Source organism: Ascochyta rabiei, chromosome 4, assembly GCF_004011695.2.
Source record: "Ascochyta rabiei chromosome 4, complete sequence".
NCBI classification, from domain to species: Eukaryota; Fungi; Ascomycota; class Dothideomycetes; order Pleosporales; family Didymellaceae; genus Ascochyta; species Ascochyta rabiei.
The window spans coordinates 1,633,849-1,656,690 of record NC_082408.1 but is presented as its reverse complement, the minus strand read 5'-3'; the positions used below and the strand labels follow the sequence as shown (position 1 = coordinate 1,656,690).

Genomic DNA, 22,842 nt, shown 5'->3' with positions numbered 1-22,842 from the left:
GAATGATGGTGCACTACACTCGAGTCGTTTATGATATTGCACTACACTCGAGTCGTATCAGAGCATTCTCGAGTCGTACCAGAGCATTCTGCAAACCGACTCACACCACGTAGAGGTGCAACAACGAGCCTCGGTCTACGCGTCTCGGGTTCGTGAGCTGCGCTGGATGTCGTTATCAACGTACGACACGGCTCCGCTAGTCACCCCACGGCCAAGGCGTTTTAGTCTGTGGGGAGACGTTCGCTGCACGCCTCGTACCTCGGCTCGGGAACCCTGCGGGCGGGGACAAGAGCTCCAGCGAGCGCCAACCGACGGGCCTGTTGTGAGTCGCCCCATCCCCCGTCCATTATTCCAGACTCCTCGGGCTACTTATCTTCTCCAGTTTCTTGACTCTTTCCAGAATCTGTTGAAATCTGCAGAATCACGTCAGGATGTCTGTCCCTTACAACCTCTTGACCAACGCCCCCAGTGGCCACATCCCGGCCTCGCAGCGCGTCCCTGCCATTGCACGACCGTTCCTCAGCGAGCGTGCGGCGAAGACGCTTGATATCGTATGTGCAATGTTCTTGAAATGTCATCGACGCCCTGCTTATTCGAATCGATCTCTAGGTCGAGAAGTTTGTCGAAGAAGAATGCATTCCCGCCGACCAGGTGTACCTCCGCCAGATTGGCGAAACCACCAAAGAGCGCTTCTCGTCGCATCCAGTCATCATCGAGGACATGAAGAAGAGGGCACGGGAGCTGGGGCTGTGGAACATGTTCTTGCCCAAGGCACATTTCAAGGAGGGCGCTGGCTTCAGCAACCTCGAGTACGGCATCATGGCTGAGTACCTGGGCAAGAGCAGGATAGCGTCTGAGGTAGGACGTGCCATGTTATAAGATATCAACCTGGTACTGACATCGGACAGGCCACCAACTGCGCTGCGCCAGACACCGGTAACATGGAGGTGCTGGCCAAGTACGGCAGCGAGGCACAGAAGAGGAAGTGGCTTGACCCTCTGCTGAACGGCGAGATTCGATCGGCATTTTTGATGACAGAGCCTCAAGTGGCGTCGAGTGATGCTACCAACATCGAGATGACGATCAAGCGTGATGGCGACCACTACGTCCTGAACGGCCAGGTGCGTTGTCGCACTTGGATACATCACTTCATCGCTGACAGTCGATACAGAAATGGTGGTCCTCAGGCATCGGTGACCCTCGCTGCAAGATCTTCATCGTCTTGGGCAAGACAGACCCCAACAACGCCGACAAGTACAAGCAGCAGTCCGTCATCCTCGTGTCCAGCGACACTCCCGGCGTCACCATCCACCGCATGCTTTCCGTCATGGGCTTCGACGACGCCCCGCACGGTCACGGCCACGTCAGCTTCACAAACGTCCGCGTCCCCGCCTCCAACATGGTTCTAGGCGAGGGCAAGGGCTTCGAGATCATCCAGGGCCGCCTGGGCCCGGGGCGCATCCACCACGCCATGCGCAGCATCGGCTCCGCCGAGAAAGCCCTTGAGTGGATGCTCGCGCGGCTCAACGACCCCCGCAAGAAGCCCTTTGGCGAGATGCTGCACAAGCACGGCATAATGCTGGAACGCGTAGCACGGGCACGGATCGAAATCGACGCCGCGCGCCTCTCCGTGCTAAACGCAGCGATAAAGATCGACGAATCCAACGCCAAAGGCGCGCTCAAAGAAATCGCAGAAGTAAAGGTCCTCGTCCCCGAAGTCAACCTCAAAGTCATCGACTGGGCGATCCAAGCCTACGGCGGCGCGGGCGTCAGCCAGGACACGCCGCTCGCCAACATGTACGCCAGCGGCCGCACGATGCGCATCGTCGACGGCCCCGACGAGGTGCACCTGCTGCAGCTGGGTCGCAACGAGAACAAGCGCGGACCTGCGCACAAGCAGCGCATCGAGGCGCAGCAGAAGAAGGGCGAGGAGCTGTGCAGACAGTACGGCATTGAGCCAAGGGATCCGTTGTATCTGAACCGCACGAGCGCAGAGGCTAGTAAGCTGTAAGCCGTAAGCCTCTTGCAGTATAGGGTTTAGTTAGCTGTAGCTGTAGCTGTTGTCTCACGACCAAAGAAAAAGTCATGTGTACTTTCATTACTACCATTACTACTCTTCGGCTCTAACTGTGATGTGCTCGAAGAGGGAAGGGAAGAGGGAGGGAGGGAGAAGAGGGAGGGAGAAGAGGGAGGGAGAAGAGGGAGGGAGAAGAGGGAGGGAGAAGGGGAACATGATTTGAATGATTTGTGCTTAATGCTTCGTGATTCGTCACTGTCAACCAGATAGCTCAGCTACACGCCCACATTCCCATGTCTAAGCCTCGGTGCTGACCTTGTCGCCGCTAGCAGCCGCTGCGCCGGCAGCGCCCGCGAGGTGCTTCTTGCTCACGAGTCTGAAGCCGCCGAGCAGCATGAACGCAGCAAGCGAACCGAGAACAACAGCGAGTGTGACCATGGCGCCGATGACGCCGCCGATGGCGGGCGAGATGGCGTTGTGGCTGCTCTTCTGCTGGGTGGAGCTTACGCCGTCGCCGTTGTTGTTGGCGTACGCAGCGCATGTGCCGGTGGAGTTGCCGCACTTTGTGCACCACTGCTCGCTGTTGGTGACGGCGATGTTGGCGAGTTTGGATTGGAAGTCGGGCCAGGAGACGGTGTCGGAGGAGCCGCCGAACAGGGGGTAGGTGGTGGGTTGGGAGGTGTTGGAGGCGGTGCCATTGTGGAAGAGGAAGCGGACGGAGAGGTCCGAGGTGGATGGGAAGCCGGATGAGACGTCTGCATTGGTGACGAGCTCGAAGACGAGAGAGGAGGCGTAGTCGATTACGCCGGTGAAGTCGGAGTTGGCCTTGGGTAGATCCAGAAGCCCGAAGAGAGACAGAGCGGTGGCGTAGGCGCCGAATTGGATGCCGAGCTTATTTGCGCCCTTGGAGGTGACGGTGCTGTTCATGTACGAGAGGACCTCTCCAGCGAGCTGCATGCCGGCGATGGCGCGCATGTTGTCGGAAGCATTGTATGCGAGACCGTACTCGTGTTCATTGGCCAGGGTGAGCAGCTGGTGGAGGGTCTCGTTTGTGAGGACATCTGAGGAGGGGATGGACGAGTTGTGGATCTCCGCGACGTTGATAAGATCGTAGACTGTGACGGCGTCAGCGCACAACCATCGAGAGTTTCCTTTGAGCCTGACTTACCGACATAGGCGTTCTTGAACGAGACCTGATCAGCTGTCAAGGTTTCGTTGACGACAGGTACAAGCGAGTTGTAGAAGTCCTTGGTGGCCGCAAGGGTTTTCTGGTACTCGCTGCTGTCGAAGTAGTTGTTGGAGCTGGTCTTCGCATTGGCACAGCTTGAAGCGTCCTGCAGCCAGCCAGCGTCCTCAGAGCCAGCGCCAGTCGCGATGGTGTTGACAGGAATGAGCTGATACCCACTCAGCGGTGCAGAGACATCGGAACCGTTGCCGAGCGTCTGGACGGTCTGGACGGGAGGGTAGAGACCCTGCAGGAAACCCATCGCAGAGTTCTGGAGGACATTGTCGACGGGGGAGCTGACAGACAGCTGGGACAGCTTGACAATGTCCTGGTTGATGCCCTTGATCTTGTTGGTGCCTGTGATGTAGCGAGAGTTGTAGTATTGGCCAGAGCGGTAGACCTCCTCGTAACCGAGCGTGGTCAGGTTAGTAGGGGCAAGAGCCTTGGGTGTACGGTCACCATGGCGGTGGAAGATGTAAGCTCCCAGGACGGTCTCGGCGGCCTCCGCTCCAGCGAGCAGGGAGAGAGTGGATAAAGCGATAGCAGACTTCATGATGTGCAGATGAACAGCAACGAGGGTATCAAACAACGGAAGACAGCGATTGACTCGAGCAAAAGTCAACCTTCAATGGAGAGAAGTGGGATAGGAATCGTGCGAGAGCTGCACCCCCCCGCCATCTTATAGCACGAGCTACCGCGATAGACTGCACGATATCGCTCAAGCTCTGCCGCTGCCGAGGAGACGTGCAAAAGCTCCGCCTGCCATGGCGGCATAATTAGTGTACATGAGTGAACTGCAAAATCGTCAAAAGTACGGATTGCTAATCAGAGCAAAGGCCGCATGGGCGCTGTGTCAGCGTTTTCTTCAGAGCTGATAGGTGAAACTTATCAAACGTCACTTTTACGGCATCGGCGCCTAATCCCGATTTGAACGGACGTGTACACTACTTTGGCCGGATACCATGGAGCTTAGTGATAGCACGGCAGCGCCCCGCTGCCATGTGGACGACGAGCTTCTGGATTGGATGTTTGCGTCTGTTGTTGCATGGTATTTCCGAAGGTCGGGAGGGGCTACCAGGGTGGGGGTTGGAGTACCCACAGGAACTCTCAAGAAAGGACTGGCCGTGACAAGCATGCCTGATTCGATAACAATGTCGATGACAGTGCATGCAGTTACCGGTCACCTCCGTACAGGATTTCGCAGACCCCGCCAATGGGCACGTCCATGACTGCGTCGGTGCCCACGTTCCAGATGCTCTTCCAATCCACGGATTCGTCGGCGCTAAACTGGTATGCTGAGAAGGAATCACTGCGACCGACTGATCGGTTGGAGGCGTCTTGGTCGCTGGTGTTGGTGTTGGTGCGGTCAATGCCAAAGACTGGGCTGCGCGCTATCTGCCGTGTCTTGCGGTCCACGACAGCGACCTGTGCGGTTTCGTCAACCAGGTTCTCGCAGCTATTGAGCGGCAGCGTGAGGTAGCGCGTGTTGTAGCTAGCGAGCGCGACGTAGATGTAGATGACGAGCGCGACCAGCCAGCAGGGCACGGCGAGGGCCCACCAACGGTCCGGGTACCACCAGATGCCCATCTGATGCAGCAGAGGCGCAGGCACATAGGCCCACAGGATGTACATGAGGAAGGCGGCCGAGCTGCCCAGGTAGACTGCGAAGCCGTAGTACTCGTAGGTGGGCACCTTGGGCGAGGCGCGCGGAACGGTGGGCGCGTTGCGTGCCGAGTTGGTGATGCGCGCGAGGTTTGTAGTGCTCGACGTGGGCGTGTTGGTGCCATGGCTGTACGCCGACGGCAGCTCGACATCAGACGAGTCGGGCGTGGTAGGGCGCGAGGTTGCGGCGCTGAAGGCTGGGCGGAGGAGGGACGTCAGAGACGGCGAGGGTGGCAGCGGCACTGGTGGGCGGTTGTAGAAGGGAGGGTAGAGCGCCGTCGCAGGCTGTCGTGGCAGCTGTGTGTGCGAGCGGGACGTGTACAGCGGACGAGACGTGGCCGGACTGTCTACTTCCTGATGTGCGTCTCCGTCTCCGTCTCCGTCTCCCTTTCCATCTCCTTCTCCTTTTCCTTCACCTTCACCTTCTCCATCTCCTTCACCTTCACCTTCTCCATCTCCTTCACCTTCCCCTCCACCTTCACCCTCACCCTCACCCACTCCTGACTCTGACCCCTCCGAGTCTTCTAGCGCGAACGGGTCCTCCTCCTCCTCATCTTCTTTGTCTTCCACGGAGGCTGGTCCGTTGGCCAGCGGGGAGCGTGGGCTTGTTATGCGCGGGGGAGAGACGGCGGAGCGTGCATGTTGATGCGCAGCACTCTCGCGCGCGTCTTGGAGCGATGCTAGGGTCGGCAGGTTGGGCGTCGATTTCGACTGGAACCCTGGAGGAACCTGTCCTCTGTTTGACGAGCTCATTGTCGTCGTTGCGAAAGAGGCGCATGCACGTATTGCGTGCTTTGCTTGGTCTTCTTGGTACCAAGCACACGTTCGCGCTATCGACGGGCCGCGGCACTACACAGCACCTCACTCTGGACCAGTGCCTCACATATCTACCGTCATCGACGTGTCTGGCATTCTTCAAGTCTACAGCTAACCATCCTGTTCCTTTTCTGGTATACAAATTGACCGCAGGTCATCCGAGAACGCCATAGCTAATGCAAGCAATACAAGATACAAGGTGTGAATAGGAGCCATGTAAATCAGTCAGATACGACCGTGGTCCTACCGAACGATCCACTGGTCCATACATCTCTCCACAAACATTCCTTTGAAATGGTGGTCAAGGATCGAGTCGTGACGCTGGCCTGGCGTTTGACAGAGCTTGAAAGGCTCTGAAGGTCACGTCTACTCATCATCGTCCGACATGGCCACATCGCCATTCGCCTTTGGCGCCGAGATGCCTTCGTCCTCGTCCTCGTCTTCGTCGTCCACGACGTTGCGGCCCTTGCGTGGCCTCGATGCCGCAGCAACGCCCTCATCTGCGCTGTCGTCACCTGCAGGCGTAGCAGCCTTCGCAGTGTCGTCGGCGGCAGCTTCAGCATCATCGCTGTCGTCGTCGATGAACTCGGCAGACTTGTATTTGCCAGTGGGTTCGCTCTTGCGCTGAAGCTTCCTCTTCTTCTTCTCGCGCGGCCGCTCTTCGTCGCTGAGGCCTTCTGTCCCAGAAGCAGTCGTCCTGCGACGTCGAGATCGAGGCTCATCTTCGTCATCGGAAAGACCACCGTCTGTTGCTGAATCTTCGGCCGCGGCCTTCTTCTTCCTCTTGCCGCTGCCTCTGGGACCACGCGCTTTGCGCTCAGCTTTCCTCGCCTCCCTGTCGTCATCCTCGTCCATGCGTCTTTGCTCGTCCATGCCACGCATCTCCATGAGCTCGCGATCTCGCGCCGCAATGCGCTCTTGCTCTTCCAGGATCTTGCGCTTCTTCTCGAGAGCTGCCTCTTCAACTCTACGCTTCTCCTCTTCGCGACGAAGCATCTCTGCTTCACGAAGCTTACGGGCTTGCTCGAGTTTGCTGGTAGTCTCATTCTCGTAAGCTGTCTGTTTGGTGCGCGCTCGTTCGAGCTGGTTCGCCATGGTGTTGCGCCCCATGTTGGCACGCGATGTAAGATCGTTTCGGGGGAAGGGCGGGTTCTCTGCTTTGGAAATACTGTCGAGCGCTGCAACAGCAGCCTGTAGACCCTCGGTCGCCTCGTTGACTTCCTCGAGGGTTCGTTGCCCTTCTGCCAGATTGATCATCTGTTGCGCGATCTGGAACTGGAGGAAAGCCACGTTGAACTGGGATCCAAGATCAGAAGGCACCAGTTTGAGTGCTTGTTTGGCGTAGTCAAGCGCAGTCCTGTAGGCTGAAATACTACGCTCGTGCTTCGCCCGCATGTACCAGGTACGTCCGAGGTAGGCAAGGATCTTGGGGTCGTTCTGCCTATCCTTTGAGAGTGCTGCTTCGTACTGGGTATTGTCAGATCAGAAACAATGTCTGCTATGGTGATGGACTTACATTCTCGATAGCACGAGCGTATTGTTTGATCTCGGCGTACGTGTGTCCCAAGTTCACGTACACGCTGTAGTCTCTGAGTGTTTCCTTGACCTTGCTGAAGATCTGTAGAGCGCCGGCAAAGTCCTTTTTGTCCTCAACCAGAGCGATTGCGATACCCTGTGCTGCGTATGCATTCTTGGGATCGAGCTGCAGTACTTTGTCAAAAAACTCGACTGCTCGCTCATAAGTTTTTCGGCGCTTCTCCTTCTCCTGCTCAGAGCCTCTGGGTAGCTCACGGGCGATGCTGAGTTGGATATTGCCCATACCCATGAGCGAGTACCGGTCATGCTTGTCGAACCTTTGCAGTGTGTGCTTGTGTATCCGCTGCTCTTCATCCTCTCCAAAGTTAAGTGTCTTCGCCTTCGACTTGTTCTTGTACCACGCAAACAGAGCTCGGACTTCGACATTCTCTTCGTTGTCCTTGAAAAGCTGCTTGAGTGCCTTGGGACCCGCATCGCCGGGACTCTGGCGCAGCGAAATGTACGTCAGTCGGATGCGGGCATCAATGTAATCGCTATGTCGCTTAAGCAGTCCTTCGTAAACCCCCTTTGCCTCGTCTAACATGCCCTCAGACTCGTAAGTTCGGCCGAGGTTGTAGCTGATCGATGTGACAAGCGCATCAGTGTCGATCGTCTCGTCGCGGGAGGCCGCCTTGACACAGGCGTTGAGAGCAGCTTGGAACAGCTCCCTGGCGCGAACGAAACGCTCAGCCTGGTAGTGGAAGCAAGCCATGTTGTTAAGGAGCTGAGGTGGAAGCAGTTCGCGAAGAGCAGACTTCAATTCCACCTCATCTTCGATTCCCTGCGGATGGTCTTCTTCTGGAATAGCGTCTAATTCCATCTGCTCAACCTCCTCGAGACACCTCAGACTCCTGTCAGGGTGGTCAGCTTCGTAAAGCCTAGCAAGGTTCAGCAGCACGGATTGGTCCGGTATGGCCTTCCTTTTGGGATCTCTCCAAGCTTTTTGCACATCTTCAAGGTACCGAAGCGCCTTTTTCAGCTCGGCAGACTTGTCATCGGTAGACTTGTTGGCCTGGGCGTTGAAAACATCTTCAGCGTACAAAGTGCCCAACAGTGTCTGTGCTTCTAGAGTCGGCTGTTGTTGGAGGATCTTTTCGAGTCGGAACTTAGCGCCATCAAAGTTGTTCATCAAGACGTTCATCTGAGCCAAGCCAAATTTGGCCGGGATATAGCCACGCTCATCACCTCCACGAGCGCCGTCAGATTTGGCGTAGAACTCTGCGGCCTTTGCCGAGTTCTCCTGGTGGTGCTCTTTCCTTGCAAGCTGGTACCATCCATCACTGGCAATCGCATTCACATCGGTCAACTCGATGGCACGTCTCGACAGCGCCTCGACCTTGTTGAAGTCCTTTCTGATGATGAACCAGCTCCCAAGAGTTGCGCAGGTCAGAGGAAACTGATTGTCCATCTTCATGGCGGGCATGACGTATTCGTTCAGCGCCTTCTTGACTAGCCTGCCGAAGGTGGGGTCCGAAGGCGGGAGCTGGGCGGTAAGCTGGAAGTTGTATACACCGAGCAAGACGGTTGCCACTTTCGAGGTCGGATTCAGTTCGAGAGATCGTTCCCAGGCGCTCGCAGCGTCGTCCTTGAAGCCGAGCTGCCAGAAGCAGCAGCCAATGCCGATGCGCGGGTCGGGGTCGATGAGGTCGGGCGAGCTCTCCATGATGCCCTGATACAGCTTCAGAGCCTCTGCATATCTGCCCATGGAATAGCTGACGCGCGCCTTGCCCATCTTCGCCATGAGGTTCTTTCCGCCTGACGTTCGCAAGGCATCCTCGAAGCACTTTGCGGCCTGCTTCAGCGTCTCCATACGCTCTGGGCTGATGGCGTTTGGGCCAGCGGCGGTCGCGGGCGCTTGCAGCGAGGCGCGGAGGAGGTACAGGACACCGCGGGCGAGGAAAAGCGGGGAGTACGAGGGGTTGATGCGCGAGGCATCGTTGAGGACGCTGGTGGCTGCCTGCATGTAGAAGTCCTTGGTCTTGACGTCGGGGTCAGAGGGCGCGTCTTGCTTCAGACGTGGGGCCTCACGGCACTTGAGCAGATACAACCAGCAGAGGCCGTTGAGGATGCTGAGGCGGTCCTCGGGGCGTGCCCGCCCGAAGGCATTGACAGCCTGGCTGAGCACGTCGATGGCGACGTGCAGCTTCTTGTGCTTGGCATAGGCGACGGCGACTTGCACCCACGTCGACTTTAGACTGTTCTCCGTCTCCAGCAGCGTGCAAAGCTCCGTGGGGTCGTCCTGGATGTCCTCGTCGAGCGCGATCTCGACGTCGATGGTGTCTCCGGCCTCGGCGACGGACACGGTGATGGCGCTGGGCACGTCCGAGTATCGCGGCGGAGGGAACATCTTGTCTGCGCCGTTCACGCCGTTCGCGCCGTTGGTGTAGACGGCCGACATGGCGAGCGCTCCGTGACGCGGTCGGGCGCTTTCGAAGATGGAGTAATTGGAGGAACGGTGGATGGAATGGAGGCGACGCTGTCAGTGCAGCATAGCAATCGCAGGGCACAGGCGATGGACAGACGGCACGACGGAGTTGGTTGCCGTGGTCGTCGATGGCTGCACAAAGAATCGCGAGATGGCAGATGGCAGAGCTCCCAACGCCAACGCGACTCGGAGAAACTTGGGGGGCGGAGGGCGGAGGGCGGAGACAGAGAGCGGAGACAGAGCGGAAGGAGGAAAGCTTGGCGCAACGCTGGATCGACGGGGAAGTCACGACACAGCAGCCCCAGCGAGTGCAATTGACGTCGAACGCTCCGGAACCAGCCGTTGGTTTGGGTCGCAGTCAAACGCCGTCTGCGAGTTTACAACACGCCCTTCACCCGTCGAGGCTTGGCGTGCTCATCGTCGCCTGTTGGCTGCGACAAGTGATCCGTGCTGTCTCATCGAGCTCCCCCGAACTCCCCGCAATGGACACGCATGCCAGGTGATACTCGAGCTCCGCACACAGGATGACATTACAACGACCTCGCATACGACACACACAACGCGGCGACCTCTGAGCCACCATGTCGCGCGACCCTGGCTACTCGCGGGCGGGGGCTAACGGAGGCTACACCAACGGCAACGAGAACTACAACGGCAATGGAGCCTATGGAGCCTACGGCGCAGCCAACGACGACTATGCAGGGCGGCCCAGTGGAGAATCAAGAAGGAGGCCGGGTGGTTACGGTGGCATGAACGCAGCAGACAACGAGTCCGGGTCCCCATCACGACCAAGCACCGACCGACAGCGCAGGCCAGGTGGCTACGGAGGCATAACCCCTACCGAAGACAGCTATGCACCACGACCGAGTGGCGAGAGAGAAAGAGAGCGGCGGCCAGGAGGCTATGGTGGATTCCAGCCACGCAATCAGGAGCGTGGCCAGGACCGCAGCCAGGACCGCAGCCAAGATGCACCCCAGGTTACACGCCCCACCAGCATCGAGCGCATGCCAGTACCACCACGCAGCGTGGGAAGGTACGGAGACACTGCAGATAGGAGCCGAAGCAGACCCGGTGGGCAGCAGAACTACGGTCCCAGCAGCCAGCGCATTGAAGAGGTTATCAAGTACATCCAGGACAATTGGGACTTCATGACAGGAAACGCGTGCGTGCCAATTGAGGTCGCGCTCAAACTCATGGACTCGAGCTCCCTGGGCCTGGCGGACCAGTACAACCAGTTTCAACAGTCACACCAAGAGCTCCAGCAGGCCCTCAAAGCAATCGTCAATGAACACCACCAGGGCTTCAACAGCTCTATTGGTACCTTCCATCAGATCCAGAATAGTCTGCAGAGCTCACAGCACCGCGTGAGGAACCTCAAGACATCTCTGACTTCTGCCAAATCCCAGCTCTCTACTGCTAAACCTGAGCTTCGGGAATTCGCGACTGCATCTCAAAACTACGACGAGATGATCCAGATGCTAAACACCATCGAGCAACTCCAGCTTGTCCCAGAGAAGCTCGAGGCACGCATCTCAGAAAAACGTTTCCTGACGGCAGTAGATGTCCTGCAAGACGCTTTGCGCATGATCCGCAAATCCGAGATGGAAAACATCGGCGCCCTATCCGATTTGCGCACATACCTCAGTAACCAAGAAGTGTCACTGACTGACATCTTGATTGAAGAGCTTCATAGCCACCTGTATCTCAAGTCACCATACTGCGAGGATAGGTGGAAAGAATACGCGCAGAATCAGTTCAAAGGAGATGTCTCGGAGAGGGCGCAAACGGACGTGCGAGGCCGATTGCTGTACTACTTTTTGGATGGCCTGGATGCTGCAGAATCGGTATGTAAGCTCGATCCGCTGAGCGACCACAGCTGACATGTACAGATGACGGATGATTCTACGCACAACCCAGAGACAGACACGTTCCAATACATTAGATTGGTCGTAGAATCTCTCAACAAGATGAATCGCCTGGAGCTGGCAATCGATACAATTGAACAAAGACTACCCGTTGAGCTGTTCAAAGTCGTCGAGAAGTCCCACAACGAGGTTGCACTACGACACCCAAGCACGCTACGAGCTTACGCCTCGAGGAAAGGCAGTAAATCCAAAACAGATATCGAGAGTGACGATATACGCACAACACTGCTCAACGATCTACTCTGGACTCTATATGCTCGGTTTGAGGCGATTGCTGAGAGTCACAGAGTCGTTCATGATGTAGTCGCGGGTATTGTCCGGAGGGAAGGCATCCGAGACACCACCACCAGTGCCACTCTGACGCGGGGATTCAAGGAATTGTGGAAATTGTACCAGAGCGAGGTAGGCTTGTTGAGGTCGATCATCTAACAGTATGCTGACAGTAATATAGATGCGTTCCCTTCTTCACGACTACTTAGCTACAGATGGCGAGACATCTTATAGAACCGGCCAGAAGCAGACTTCGATTGGTAGCGCCTTCTCACGAGCACCTCGTGATAGAAACAAGCGAATGTTTAAGCTCTCTGACATGGACACTAAGTCAGTCGATATCGCACAAGAGCGCGAAGACTTGGAGTTTATCCTGAAGACATCAGTCCCTGGACTCGTGTCGGACTCGAAGAGAACAGAAAATACCACCACAAGTACGAGCAACAATCTTGAGGGCAACGCAACTGGCCACAAGCTGCTGGTAGAGCCGAGTGTCTTCAACATGGGTATTCTCCTTCCTCCATCGCTTGACTTCCTGAACAGATTAAAGGAGGTTGTACCTACGGGCTCAGACATCGTCATGAGTACGCTGACGTCCTTCCTTGACGATTTCCTGGTGAACGTATTCCATCCCCAACTGGATGAAACATTAGTTGAGCTATGTGCACAAGCCTACGTCGAGGTCGATTCCTATCAAGAGGATCCGCACTGGACGAAACACTCGAAGAAGCCCATCTTCAAGGTACACCAATCTCTGTATCTGCTGCTACTCCCTTGCTGATTACATAGGGTACTGTGAATTTCCTCACTCTTATCTCCGCCTTTTGCAAGATGCTGGATAACCTGCCGCACGACCAAGCCTTCTCGCAGCTCATCGTTCGCCAGATGGAGACCTATGCACGGAAGTGTACAAGCTGGTATCAGACTCTTGTCAGCCGAGGAACTCCTACGGCGACTGGACGGAAACTGAAGGCGCCTGCTGCATGGGCTGAATCTGCAGAAATGGAGGACCTTGTCAACCAGATTTTCCAAACAGATCCCAAGGATGCCATCAATTTCAACACTCTTGTGGAGCAGGAAACAAGCCTCCTCCTACCAACGATAGAGCAGGAGCCACTCGACCAAGGCGACATAATACAAGACAAAAAGACCCTTGCGAGTCTTTGTCTACTGTACACTAGCATGAAATGGTTATCAACTAAGATTGCCCGATTACGGCACATCAGCGACCGGGCAACAGACTCGACACGCATCGAGCCCGGCAGTCAACGCCACAACCGACGGTGGACACTTCTCTCGTCCTCGGAGCCGAGGTCAGAAGGCGCACCCGTGTACCTCCCATTAAATCAAGAGACCGCAGCGTAAGTCTACCCTAGCACAACACATGATATGCACTAACCAATCCTGTCAGTGAGTTCGACAGCGTAGTGTCTACCTACCAGGCCCTCAGCACCTGCGTCCTGCGTACATTGCACCTCTCAATCCGAACCACTATCCTCTTCTCCCTCAACACATCAGTCCGGCCCGCGATAACCATCGATTCAATCCTTGGCGACCCTGACCCCGCAATCCTCACACTGAACGCGCACCTTGTTGCTTTCGACACCGAAGTCAGCACCTACATCCCTGCATCCTCGTATGCGCTGATTACATCCGGCCTCGCGGCGCTGATGGACATCTACCTTCTCTCCCTCTGCACCTCGAAGCTCGATGATATGAATGCCAACGGCTGCGCGCTCATGCAACTCAACATGCTAGTCCTCCAGCAAAACCTTAAGAACATAGAAGATGGTGCTTCCCTTCCCAACATTGCCTTGTTCTTCGATCTTTTCACTGCAGGCCCGGCGTCGATCGTTGCGAGGGCCAAGGAGCATGGCAAGGGCTTTGGATTGCAAGGCTTGGCGAGGGAGATGTTTACTCAGGAGAAAGTCAAACGGTTGTTGGAATTAACCTACAAAGAGAGACTGAGTGATGAGAGAAGAGAGGCAGTTGTGCACGCCCAGAGGGAGAGAGATGCGCAGTTACTGGAGATTAGTGAGTTTATGTACTAGGTCGAAGATGTAAAGACCATGATGTTGTTGATCGTAAATTGTTTGCAAGCGTGCATAATTGCCAATACAATTAGATGTTTGCTTCTTCCGCAATTCAGGGGAGTCTTTGCCACCATTGCGTGCGCGTCGCACCGAACAAAGCCGCATCCGAAAAAGGTACCACGGTTCTGTTTCGGATGAAAGAAGCAAATGCGTAGATTGACCCTCTACAATCTTTTATGCGACCACCCTGGCTCGAGCACCCACAAGCCGCGACCATCTAGCCCCATACTCAGCACGCCCACGAATAACGAATCAAACTTTGAAGACTGACTTTTCGGCACGACGCTCAGCTTGCTATATGGGGAAGTTTGGGGGCCAGGTGCAAATGCGGCCAGCCAGCCTTACGGCAACTCGGCGACGTTACACAGCGTGGCGCACGGATATGCCGTAGACACCGGCTCTTGGACGCAACTGAATTGACGAACCCCGGAGACTGCTTATCTTGTTAGTAAGTGCAACCAAGCTGTTCTCTTTTTCCCTTGCTGTATCGAACAAGTCTTCGGGAAGCATGACAATATGGAGGGTATGCAGCACCAACACCTGCTTCGAATGCGCCACCACAATCCTCCAAGATCCTTCGATTCCTCTGAGGATTGGCGAACCTCCTGTCCGGGGTACAATTCCGACGAAGCGCAGTGCATCATTCTCAGGCTTCTATTTGCAGGTGTATAGTGCGGCCTCACAGATAGTCGCCGACGTTACACTAAATTGCGCTTGTGGCGTCAGTAACTCCCCAGACGTCCCCGATCATGCAGGGATTACCAGCCCGTGATTGCATCCACACCCACTTAGGCCTCCACATTTTTCACTATCAGGGCTCGAATTTCGAACCCTTCAGTCGAGTACAGGATCTATTGTAACTTGGCCTATTCGGTCACTTCTTGGCTCGAGCAACTCGAGGCGGATGTCAGCACACCACGCGCCAGCTGGTGAGCTAAATATACCCCGCAGCTGTGTGTAAGACCACTTGAAAGCCGTCAATGGCCTTGCAGTCCCTGTGTTAGTTGCTGATGCTCCAGCTACTGTACACGGGGGCGGCTGAGATGGCGAGCAGTGTCTTCCAGCCCCCGAGCTGGCCGCTTATACTTGACATGTCGCCGATGACAGATTAGGCTGTGCGGCGTGGCGTTGCGCCCAAGGTCATGATAACAAAAGGTAGATGCGGCAAATGTGGTTGCACATGTTTCATATGTCCCTTTGACAAGCTGCACATTCCTGCCTTTGTTTCTTTGTCCTTTGTTCGTTGTTTGCATTCTCGAATTTGACCTTGACGCGTATCTGTGTCGCTGTTGAGTACGCAGTGCTGGATGCCATGTCGATATCTCACCCCTCCGTTGAAGATGTGGAGAAAGGAGCTGTTGCGGACTATGCACATCTGACAAACACGTCGGTTCACAGCTTTAGTTGGGAGAATGTTACTGTGACCGTCAAGGATCGAAAGACAAAGCAGCCACTCGAGATTCTCTCAAGCATCAACGGCATTGTAGAAGCTGGTATTTTGACGTTCTCCTCTTTCACACAACACGACTAACACTGTCTTAGGTGAGATGCTGGCCCTGATGGGACCAAGGTTTGCATAGGACTACATCGCATCAACCCTTCCTGACAACTGACTCGATCAGTGGATCTGGGAAGACAACCCTACTCAACGTCCTTGCACATCGAGCTGCAACAACAAACGCAACTATTCAGCAGACGCTTGCTATCAACGGTGCACCTACATCCCTTGCTTCATTTCGGAAGCTCAGCTCCTATGTCGAGCAGGAAGATGCACTTGTTGGCTCGCTCACCGTTCGAGAGACAATGTATTTTGCGGCACAACTTGCGTTACCTAGGTATGCGCTGTTTCTCGAGTTATAGACAGGTCTAACAATCTGCAGCTCGGTCAGCAAGTCAGAACGTAAAGCCCGCATTGAGGGTCTGCTTTCGTCATTTGGGCTACGTGACCAGGCAGACACCATAATTGGCACACCCATCCGTAAAGGTGTTTCTGGTGGACAAAAGCGAAGGGTCAGTGTCGCGGCGCAGCTCATGACTATTCCGAGAATTCTTTTCTTGGACGAGCCAACTAGTGGACTAGACTCGGCAGCAAGTTGGGAAGTCATGAGCTTCGTGAAAGAACTTGCCAAGAGACACAAGGTCTGAGACTACAGAACCCTGCTTAGCCGTATCTTGTTGACTGGATGTAGATTCTTGTTGTTGCTTCCATTCACCAACCGTCTACGACAACTTTTGATCTCTTCGACAAGCTAATGCTGCTGTCGAAGGGGAAGGCGGTCTACAATGGCCCAATTCTCCAGATCAGAGAGTACTTTGCAGGGCTGGGATATGAGGTAAACCAGATCTTTGGCACCAAGGGAGGGAAGTACTGACATGCGGTAGATGCCAATGTACATGAACCCGGCGGAGTACGTGATTCAGCTCGTCAACACTGATTTCACACACGACCACAACAAATCAGCTCAACAACTCTCCCACCTCCACACATCCTGGTCGCACTCACCAAACGCCACACTCATCAATCATTCGATCCAAAGTAAATCCACTTCCACACCATTGTCAGTCCTTTCAACCGAACACTCCTCAGCAAATCCTTTCCTCATCCCCGTAACTTTGATCCACCGCTCGTTCATCAAATCATACCGCGATATTATCGCCTACGGCATCCGCGTAGCCATGTACTTCGGCCTCGCTATCATGATGGGCACGGTCTGGCTACGACTGTCCCCGACACAAGCCAACATCCAAGCCTTCACCAACGCCATTTTCTTCGGCGGCGCATTCATGTCCTTCATGGCCGTCGCCGCAATTCCCTCTATACTGCAGGATATTGCACTTTTCCGAAAGGAGCGCGCAGATGGACTTTACGGCCCCACAGCCTTCGTGGTGGCCAACTTTGTCGTCGGAACCCCGTATCTGTTCCTGATCGCGGTACTGTTCAGTGTCGTAGCGTACTGGCTCGGCAACTTTGCACCTACAGGAACGGCGTTTTTCACGTGGGTGATGTGGCTGTTTCTCGACCTACTCGCGGCAGAGTCACTTGTTGTGTTGCTGAGCTCCTTGATACCCATCTTCGTCGTTGCGCTTGCGGCGACGGCGTTCGCAAATGGCTTGTGGATGTGCGTCGGCGGGTTCATGGTGCAGCCCGGGGCTCTCAACGTCTTCTGGCGCTACGTATTTCACTACATTGACTACCAGGCGTATGTGTTTAGGGGCATGATGGTGAACGAGTTTGGGAACAGGAACTACAGCTGCGAGCGCACGCAGGACGGGGGGTGTTTCTGCATGTATCCAAGCGCATTGCAGGACCAGTGTCTGATAGAAGGTAAGGCGGTGCTGCAGAGCTACGGATACGGGACTGAAAACGTAGGGCGGTACGTGGGGTACATGGTCATCATCACCTTCGTCTACAGAGTCTTGGGATGGTTTGTGCTCTGGATCAAGAAGGACTGAAAGCCACTAACAACGTACACACGGGCGTTCATAGAAGCTGGAACAGATAAACTCCACTCTTCTCCCCGCTTTACTGGCCGACTTTGTGCTCCTGAAGAGACGCCTTGATCCTCTTCGCCAGTGCCGCTCCAAAGACCTCCTTATCATCCATTGGCGGCATTTCCTTCAGCCTGCTCTTGTCCACTCGCAGCCACGCTACATCTCCCGCCTTGCTAGCCGCATCACACATCGAGTCCACAATGGCGTCGTCAAATGCACCTCCAAGTGCGACAGCGACGGGTGCGTTTTGCCCAGATAGCAGGCCGGGGATCTCGCTGATGCCAGCTTCAGGCGAGAGCACGATGCGAACAAGCGCAGTACTGTCAGTTGCAGAACAATGCGAAAAGAATATGAGACATGTCAAGTACCGTTGTATTCAGGTTGTAGGTCTTCTTTGACTTTGTTTGCGATTTCGGGACTGCGGCCGCATACGAGATCGGCATTGGTGACATTGTGGAAGTAGGTGGAGATGGTGGATATATGTGTACGACTCGAACGGACTAATAACTGTGAACTGTTATCTTGTGTATGTAAATATCACTTCATCTACTTATATGCCTGCGACACACGGCTCCATCGATGTGCTGGGGGTCCCGAAGGTCCACCGTAACCCTGCACATGATGTTTACATCTCCAGCTGGATAACGCAAGGTACTCAACGGTCTGCGCATACGATTTTGTCAGCCGTGATTTGCTGTTCACGGTATCAAGACATCGTTTGGACAATTGTTTGGAGGACGGCGAGCAGAGTGAATGTACTAGGCTCGGCCCCACTTTTGCGAACAGTCGGCGAAGAAAGAGATGACTCAGGTTGATTCATTGCTATCAACTGTGGGTTCTTTGCTCGTTTTGCTCATTCGTGATGTGTTTGTGTCTGAGGGTGTCGCTATGTCCAGTTGATGTAGTGAGAGAAGTCGCAGGCTATGGAGGGCAACTGCTCTTTCCAGCCTTGAGCGGGAAGGTACAAGTACTCTGCTCGCCAGTCGCATAAACAAAACACGTTCGCCCTTCCACGCTCAAAAGTCTCTGTTCGTCAAACCCATATCAGTATTTTTGTGATACAACTATTGCTATCTACGATAACGACTATGGCCACGCCACGAATTTCGCCAGAGACATCAACAGCAGACTTGGACGTCCAGATATCACCAAAGGCCGGGAGAGCAGGCTCTGCTGGCCACACCAATCAAGACTTCCAATCCAGCGACAGAACGGAATACGACTTGACGAAACTCGAGGACGTGAAAAACTATTTGAGAGAGATAAGCCCTGACGATACGGAGTTCGAGCTTCACGTTGTTTCAGGAGGCACTGCCAACTACGTGTACCGCTTCATCGAGACTGGGGGATACAGTGAAATCTTCAAGCATGCTGCTGGACATCTCGCGAGTGACCCTGCTTGTACTCTGGACCCTGAGCGCATGGATTACGAAGCTAGCATTCTTGGTAAATTGTCAGAGGAGAATGCGTGTCACTGCACCATCGCAAAAGACTCCGAGACTCCCAAGATCAAGAACACACACGTGCATGTGGTCAAGGTTGGGTTTTACAAGAGGGACATCAAGTTCTTGAATCTCGAAGACGGTGGCAGTAAAAACCTCAAAGATGCCTACTTAGAGCTCAGCGCAGAGGACGTTCGTATAATTGGTACAGAGCTGGGGAAATGGCTGGCTGGCTTGCATGGGAAGACCCCTACGAACTATGTCAGTTCTACAGCACCAGACCGCGAGAACAACAATACTGCCATTACAGTCTGTCGCTACTCTTACAGAAATTTGCCTGCTGTGCTTTCGCACTACGGATATGACGCAGAGTTGGGCCACAAGATCAACAACTACTTTGGTGGACTGATCGAACAAGATGAAGAGTGTATCTGCCATGGCGATTTCTGGCCCGGCAATGTTCTATTACGAAGCGACGTACCCGGGACAGGACCCCACATCTTGACAGTCATTGATTGGGAAATGGTACGTATTGGCAACAGCGCAACAGACGTAGGACAATTTGCAGCTGAAGCTTTCCTCCTCGACAAATTCCACGGCAACAAGGGTCTCCACGCCGCATTTATACGAGCGTACTTCAAGTCAAGCGCTGTCAGCTACGGCGATAGGGAGATAATATATCCTTGGATGACCAGAGTCGCGATACACTTTGCTGTCCATATTGCTTTCTGGCCTAGTCGCAAAGTTCATTGGACTGATGGGGAGGATACGGAAGACCTGATCGGTACTGCAGTTGTTATACTGCAAGACATCGTTTCACCCTTGCCGAATGCAAGGACCTGGAGAGTTTTTGAAGGCTTGTCAGACCTCGACATGATTGCGCAGGACCTCAGGGCTGAGCGAGGAGATCCGTACGAGAACGCCCTCAGCTCGACAAATTAGGAGAAAGGCGCGCGGGCAGGCTTGACAGTGAAAGACTCAACGATTGGCCCTGAGGCTCTCGCGGGTCAAAAGCTTTCTTCACAAATGGACTGCATTGTAGTTGACAATGACCTGGATTAAGACCACCACTGGCGACATGTATTGTTTTCAAGAAAATTAAATATTTGGACTCCCATAAATCAGTCTGTGCTCTTCTCATTTGTTTTTGTTATGTTCTGATGTACGAGCTCTTCTGTTTCTTTGCTATCATGCGGCGTGGACTCTAACTTCGAGACCTTCCACATACGCATCTGCCATCGGTTTTATACGAGGTACCTCACTCAGTCACGGTGTGGTCGAAAATTCGATGAGCACGCATGGATGACTTCTTACACAATGTGGGTGGTGGTTGAAAACGGTGGACGAAACGATGGAAGGCAATGACTCACAAACACGGGGTATACCTTGCCTGACGAAACTGTAAATTTACTGGGCCTGTTCAATAACTTACAATGGAAAAAAGTTTTGCATTGATAAACAACATCACTTCGCACATAAAATTGTTAGGGGCCGTTCCCACAGTGTAAATCTCAGAAGGTATGGCTTCTTTGGCACATTGCTTGTAATCTCATGGACGTTCTCACTTGTCCATCTCTGCCAACTTTTTACCGTTCTCGTCTTCCAGTCAAGCAATGTAGCACGTGTATGCTCCAGCAGAGTGGCGCCTCGTTTCCTAGCCCAGTTACAGGCGCCACTTCGTCTTATCGTCAGTACTTTCCAGTAGCTACCGCGTTGGGTCTCATTTATCAGGCTGGGTCCGTACTTCGGCACCTCTGTGTGTATCTGCCATGTGGTGTATGTGAGATGATACCGGGATTAACTTCGCCGCAGTGACCGATGTGGTGGCTGAGGTTCTTCATTAAAAAAAAAAACGCCAGGTATATTGACATCTAGTGCGTCGAGATTATCGCTCTCTCATATATTTGAAAACTCACCGAACCAAGCTGCGTGCTTGACGTCTAACAAGTGTGTAACAGCTGGGTTGGGGTATGAGCAGTATGAGAAACACACTCCCTTGTAAGAAACCAGTTCCTTACTGTCCAAGAAGACTTTGTGGCCTTCATCCCTTGAGAGCCCGATAAATTCGTGCTATTATCCTGAGAGCTGTGGTTCCATTGCGCTCTGATCTCCGACACTCTTTGACCCGCACCATCTAGCTCTCGAGAAGCCCCAAGCCCACTTATACGGAAGTGCCCCTTCACTGCCGCCTTGGTTTCCCTTAGGATACGGCGGCTGTGGGTACCGAGGAGTTTGTGTGGAAGAAGCAAAGTGACGAAGAGGAGCGTCGGGAGCAAATACAACGCTAGGCGTTAAGCAAAGCTTTTTTCTCGACTTTCAGTGCAACGAAGACTTGTGTTGACACAGGCTAATTGATATCCAGGATGCTACAGTGGGAAGTTTTACGGAATCTTGCCGAGACAAAGTCCTGAAGCTAAACTAATGTATCACGACTGAACAAATAGATGCGGCACAGTGTCAGACAGCACTGTTTGCAGTTCGACACGATTCACGACACAGCTTTGCTCTTGGCTCAATGATACCCCAGCCTCATACACGAAAGTGTTACTGTTCTACGACGGAAAGGAGAAGCCTGTCAAAATCTGAAATAAGACCCCCGAAAGCTAGTCTCTTGCAGTATAGTATTTGTTTTTAGGTACAGGTAGAAGTAGCGAAGCAATTAAAACATGAAGGGTTGCACAGCTACGCTCAGTGCACAGACCTGCGTTGTCCAGTACGCCCTCATGGTCCCTGGCCCGCTGTCATCTACCTTGGTACCGAAAGACGTTTGCTTGTGATCAAGCTCGGATGGATAAAGCCCCCCTAGTGCCCACTCTGAGTGGTGGGAACCAACTTGTCAGTCCCGAGGTCAACTTTACTATCTGATTGCGGCCCCCTGCAGCGGGCGCCCCCACGAACCAGAACCGGTCTGGCCATATGCACCGAACTCGTAAGCCTCGCGTGGATCTCAAATATTTCTTGATGCAAGTAGGCAAACCTGCATGACGCACCTTCCGAATGTGATGATGCGCGCATATATCAGGCCCTTCTTTGCGATGTGCATGGTCGCGGGACAGGCTTCTCGCCTCCTGCTCCTTGAGCGACAGATTGAGCCGCACTTCAAAGCACCCAAAATCGAGAAAAATTAACAAGGTTGTCTATTTTGTTGCTACACTGCACACTTACAATGCAAAAAGAAACTCTACCGGAATACTAAGTTACACAGCAATTATACAAGTGTGGGTTCTCAGAAACATGAGTGCCTAACGTTAGAGTCTCAAAGTTTTACGGCAAAAATAGGGACGTCTTGTGAGTGCGGCTAAACGTCACCTGAGGTGCCTGCGTCCCGTTTCGAAAGCCTCTTTCTGGAGGTGTATTCCTTCAAATGCGCGCCCATCACTCTATCAGGCGCCAGGCTGCCACCCAGGCCTTGTCTTCTCAAATCCAACATGCAGAGAGTCTCTAACCCTGTTGATTTAGAGTAGCAGCTTTAAATACAGACTTCAGGAAAGGCACAGTCCGACGACGACGACAAAGAAGAAGAAGAAGACCTCTGAGCTATGGCGTCTGACTCAGCCTCGAGCGGTGCTTTGAGTATCTCGTCACTTACACTGTGACAAAACTGCTCTGCCATTGCATTAACGACAGTTGATAGAAGTCCTACGATGGTCACGAGATGACAGTTAGTGAAACCCGCAGGGGATACTTTGAGTGCTCCGTATTGACCGTGCTAAGCAATTAAACAGCGTCATTTCCTGGCTCCCTAATTCGTATGCTTCATCATCTGCTGTTTCTAATGGGCGGAGGTGGCGTCGAACGAGAAGCGTGATAGGGCTGCGGAGAGCTTTCAAATTCTGGATGACAATCCTATAGTGGAAACAAGATCAGCACGATGCCTAAAAAGTCCACCCCCACTATCCT

The 22,842-nt window shown here is 53.9% G+C and overlaps 7 protein-coding genes across 7 annotated transcripts, besides 5 other annotated features; 4 read left to right on the top strand and 3 right to left on the bottom strand.

Annotated features, from left to right (window-relative positions):
- Positions 1–431: 431 nt before the first annotated feature.
- On the top strand, positions 432–2,011 carry EKO05_0002964 (Medium-chain acyl-CoA dehydrogenase; the record flags this gene model as incomplete). The annotated part of the gene is made up of 4 exons (XM_038938119.1): positions 432–551; positions 610–858; positions 909–1,121; positions 1,172–2,011. The coding sequence occupies 4 exons, from the start codon at positions 432–434 to the stop codon at positions 2,009–2,011; spliced, it is 1,422 nt and encodes a 473-aa protein (XP_038801531.1).
- Positions 1,997–2,061: a tandem repeat.
- Positions 2,062–2,143: 82 nt separating this feature from the next.
- Positions 2,144–2,222: a tandem repeat.
- Positions 2,223–2,314: 92 nt separating this feature from the next.
- On the bottom strand, positions 2,315–3,795 carry EKO05_0002963 (uncharacterized protein; the record flags this gene model as incomplete). Its single annotated transcript, XM_038937755.1, has 2 exons — positions 2,315–3,132; positions 3,186–3,795. The coding sequence occupies 2 exons, from the start codon at positions 3,793–3,795 to the stop codon at positions 2,315–2,317; spliced, it is 1,428 nt and encodes a 475-aa protein (XP_038801530.1).
- Positions 3,796–4,415: 620 nt separating this feature from the next.
- Positions 4,416–5,657, bottom strand: EKO05_0002962 (uncharacterized protein; the record flags this gene model as incomplete). The annotated part of the gene is made up of 1 exon (XM_038945182.1): positions 4,416–5,657. The coding sequence occupies one exon, from the start codon at positions 5,655–5,657 to the stop codon at positions 4,416–4,418; it is 1,242 nt and encodes a 413-aa protein (XP_038801529.1).
- A 429-nt stretch (positions 5,658–6,086) lies between these two features.
- EKO05_0002961 (protein required for normal CLN1 and CLN2 G1 cyclin expression) lies at positions 6,087–9,693 on the bottom strand (the record flags this gene model as incomplete). Its single annotated transcript, XM_038937885.1, has 2 exons — positions 6,087–7,187; positions 7,237–9,693. The coding sequence occupies 2 exons, from the start codon at positions 9,691–9,693 to the stop codon at positions 6,087–6,089; spliced, it is 3,558 nt and encodes a 1,185-aa protein (XP_038801528.1).
- Positions 6,145–6,178: a tandem repeat.
- A 225-nt stretch (positions 9,694–9,918) lies between the features above and the next one.
- Positions 9,919–9,977: a tandem repeat.
- Positions 9,978–10,301: 324 nt separating this feature from the next.
- Positions 10,302–13,966, top strand: EKO05_0002960 (Xaa-Pro aminopeptidase; the record flags this gene model as incomplete). The annotated part of the gene is made up of 5 exons (XM_059636057.1): positions 10,302–11,564; positions 11,610–12,047; positions 12,097–12,657; positions 12,705–13,276; positions 13,327–13,966. The coding sequence occupies 5 exons, from the start codon at positions 10,302–10,304 to the stop codon at positions 13,964–13,966; spliced, it is 3,474 nt and encodes a 1,157-aa protein (XP_059492040.1).
- A 1,354-nt stretch (positions 13,967–15,320) lies between these two features.
- On the top strand, positions 15,321–17,461 carry EKO05_0002959 (uncharacterized protein; the record flags this gene model as incomplete). Its single annotated transcript, XM_038938001.2, has 6 exons — positions 15,321–15,501; positions 15,551–15,578; positions 15,631–15,843; positions 15,889–16,147; positions 16,198–16,341; positions 16,391–17,461. The coding sequence occupies 6 exons, from the start codon at positions 15,321–15,323 to the stop codon at positions 17,459–17,461; spliced, it is 1,896 nt and encodes a 631-aa protein (XP_038801527.2).
- A 1,127-nt stretch (positions 17,462–18,588) lies between these two features.
- On the top strand, positions 18,589–19,884 carry EKO05_0002958 (uncharacterized protein; the record flags this gene model as incomplete). Its single annotated transcript, XM_038945181.1, has 1 exon — positions 18,589–19,884. The coding sequence occupies one exon, from the start codon at positions 18,589–18,591 to the stop codon at positions 19,882–19,884; it is 1,296 nt and encodes a 431-aa protein (XP_038801525.1).
- Positions 19,885–22,442: 2,558 nt separating this feature from the next.
- Positions 22,443–22,471: a tandem repeat.
- Between the last annotated feature and the right edge of the window lie 371 nt (positions 22,472–22,842).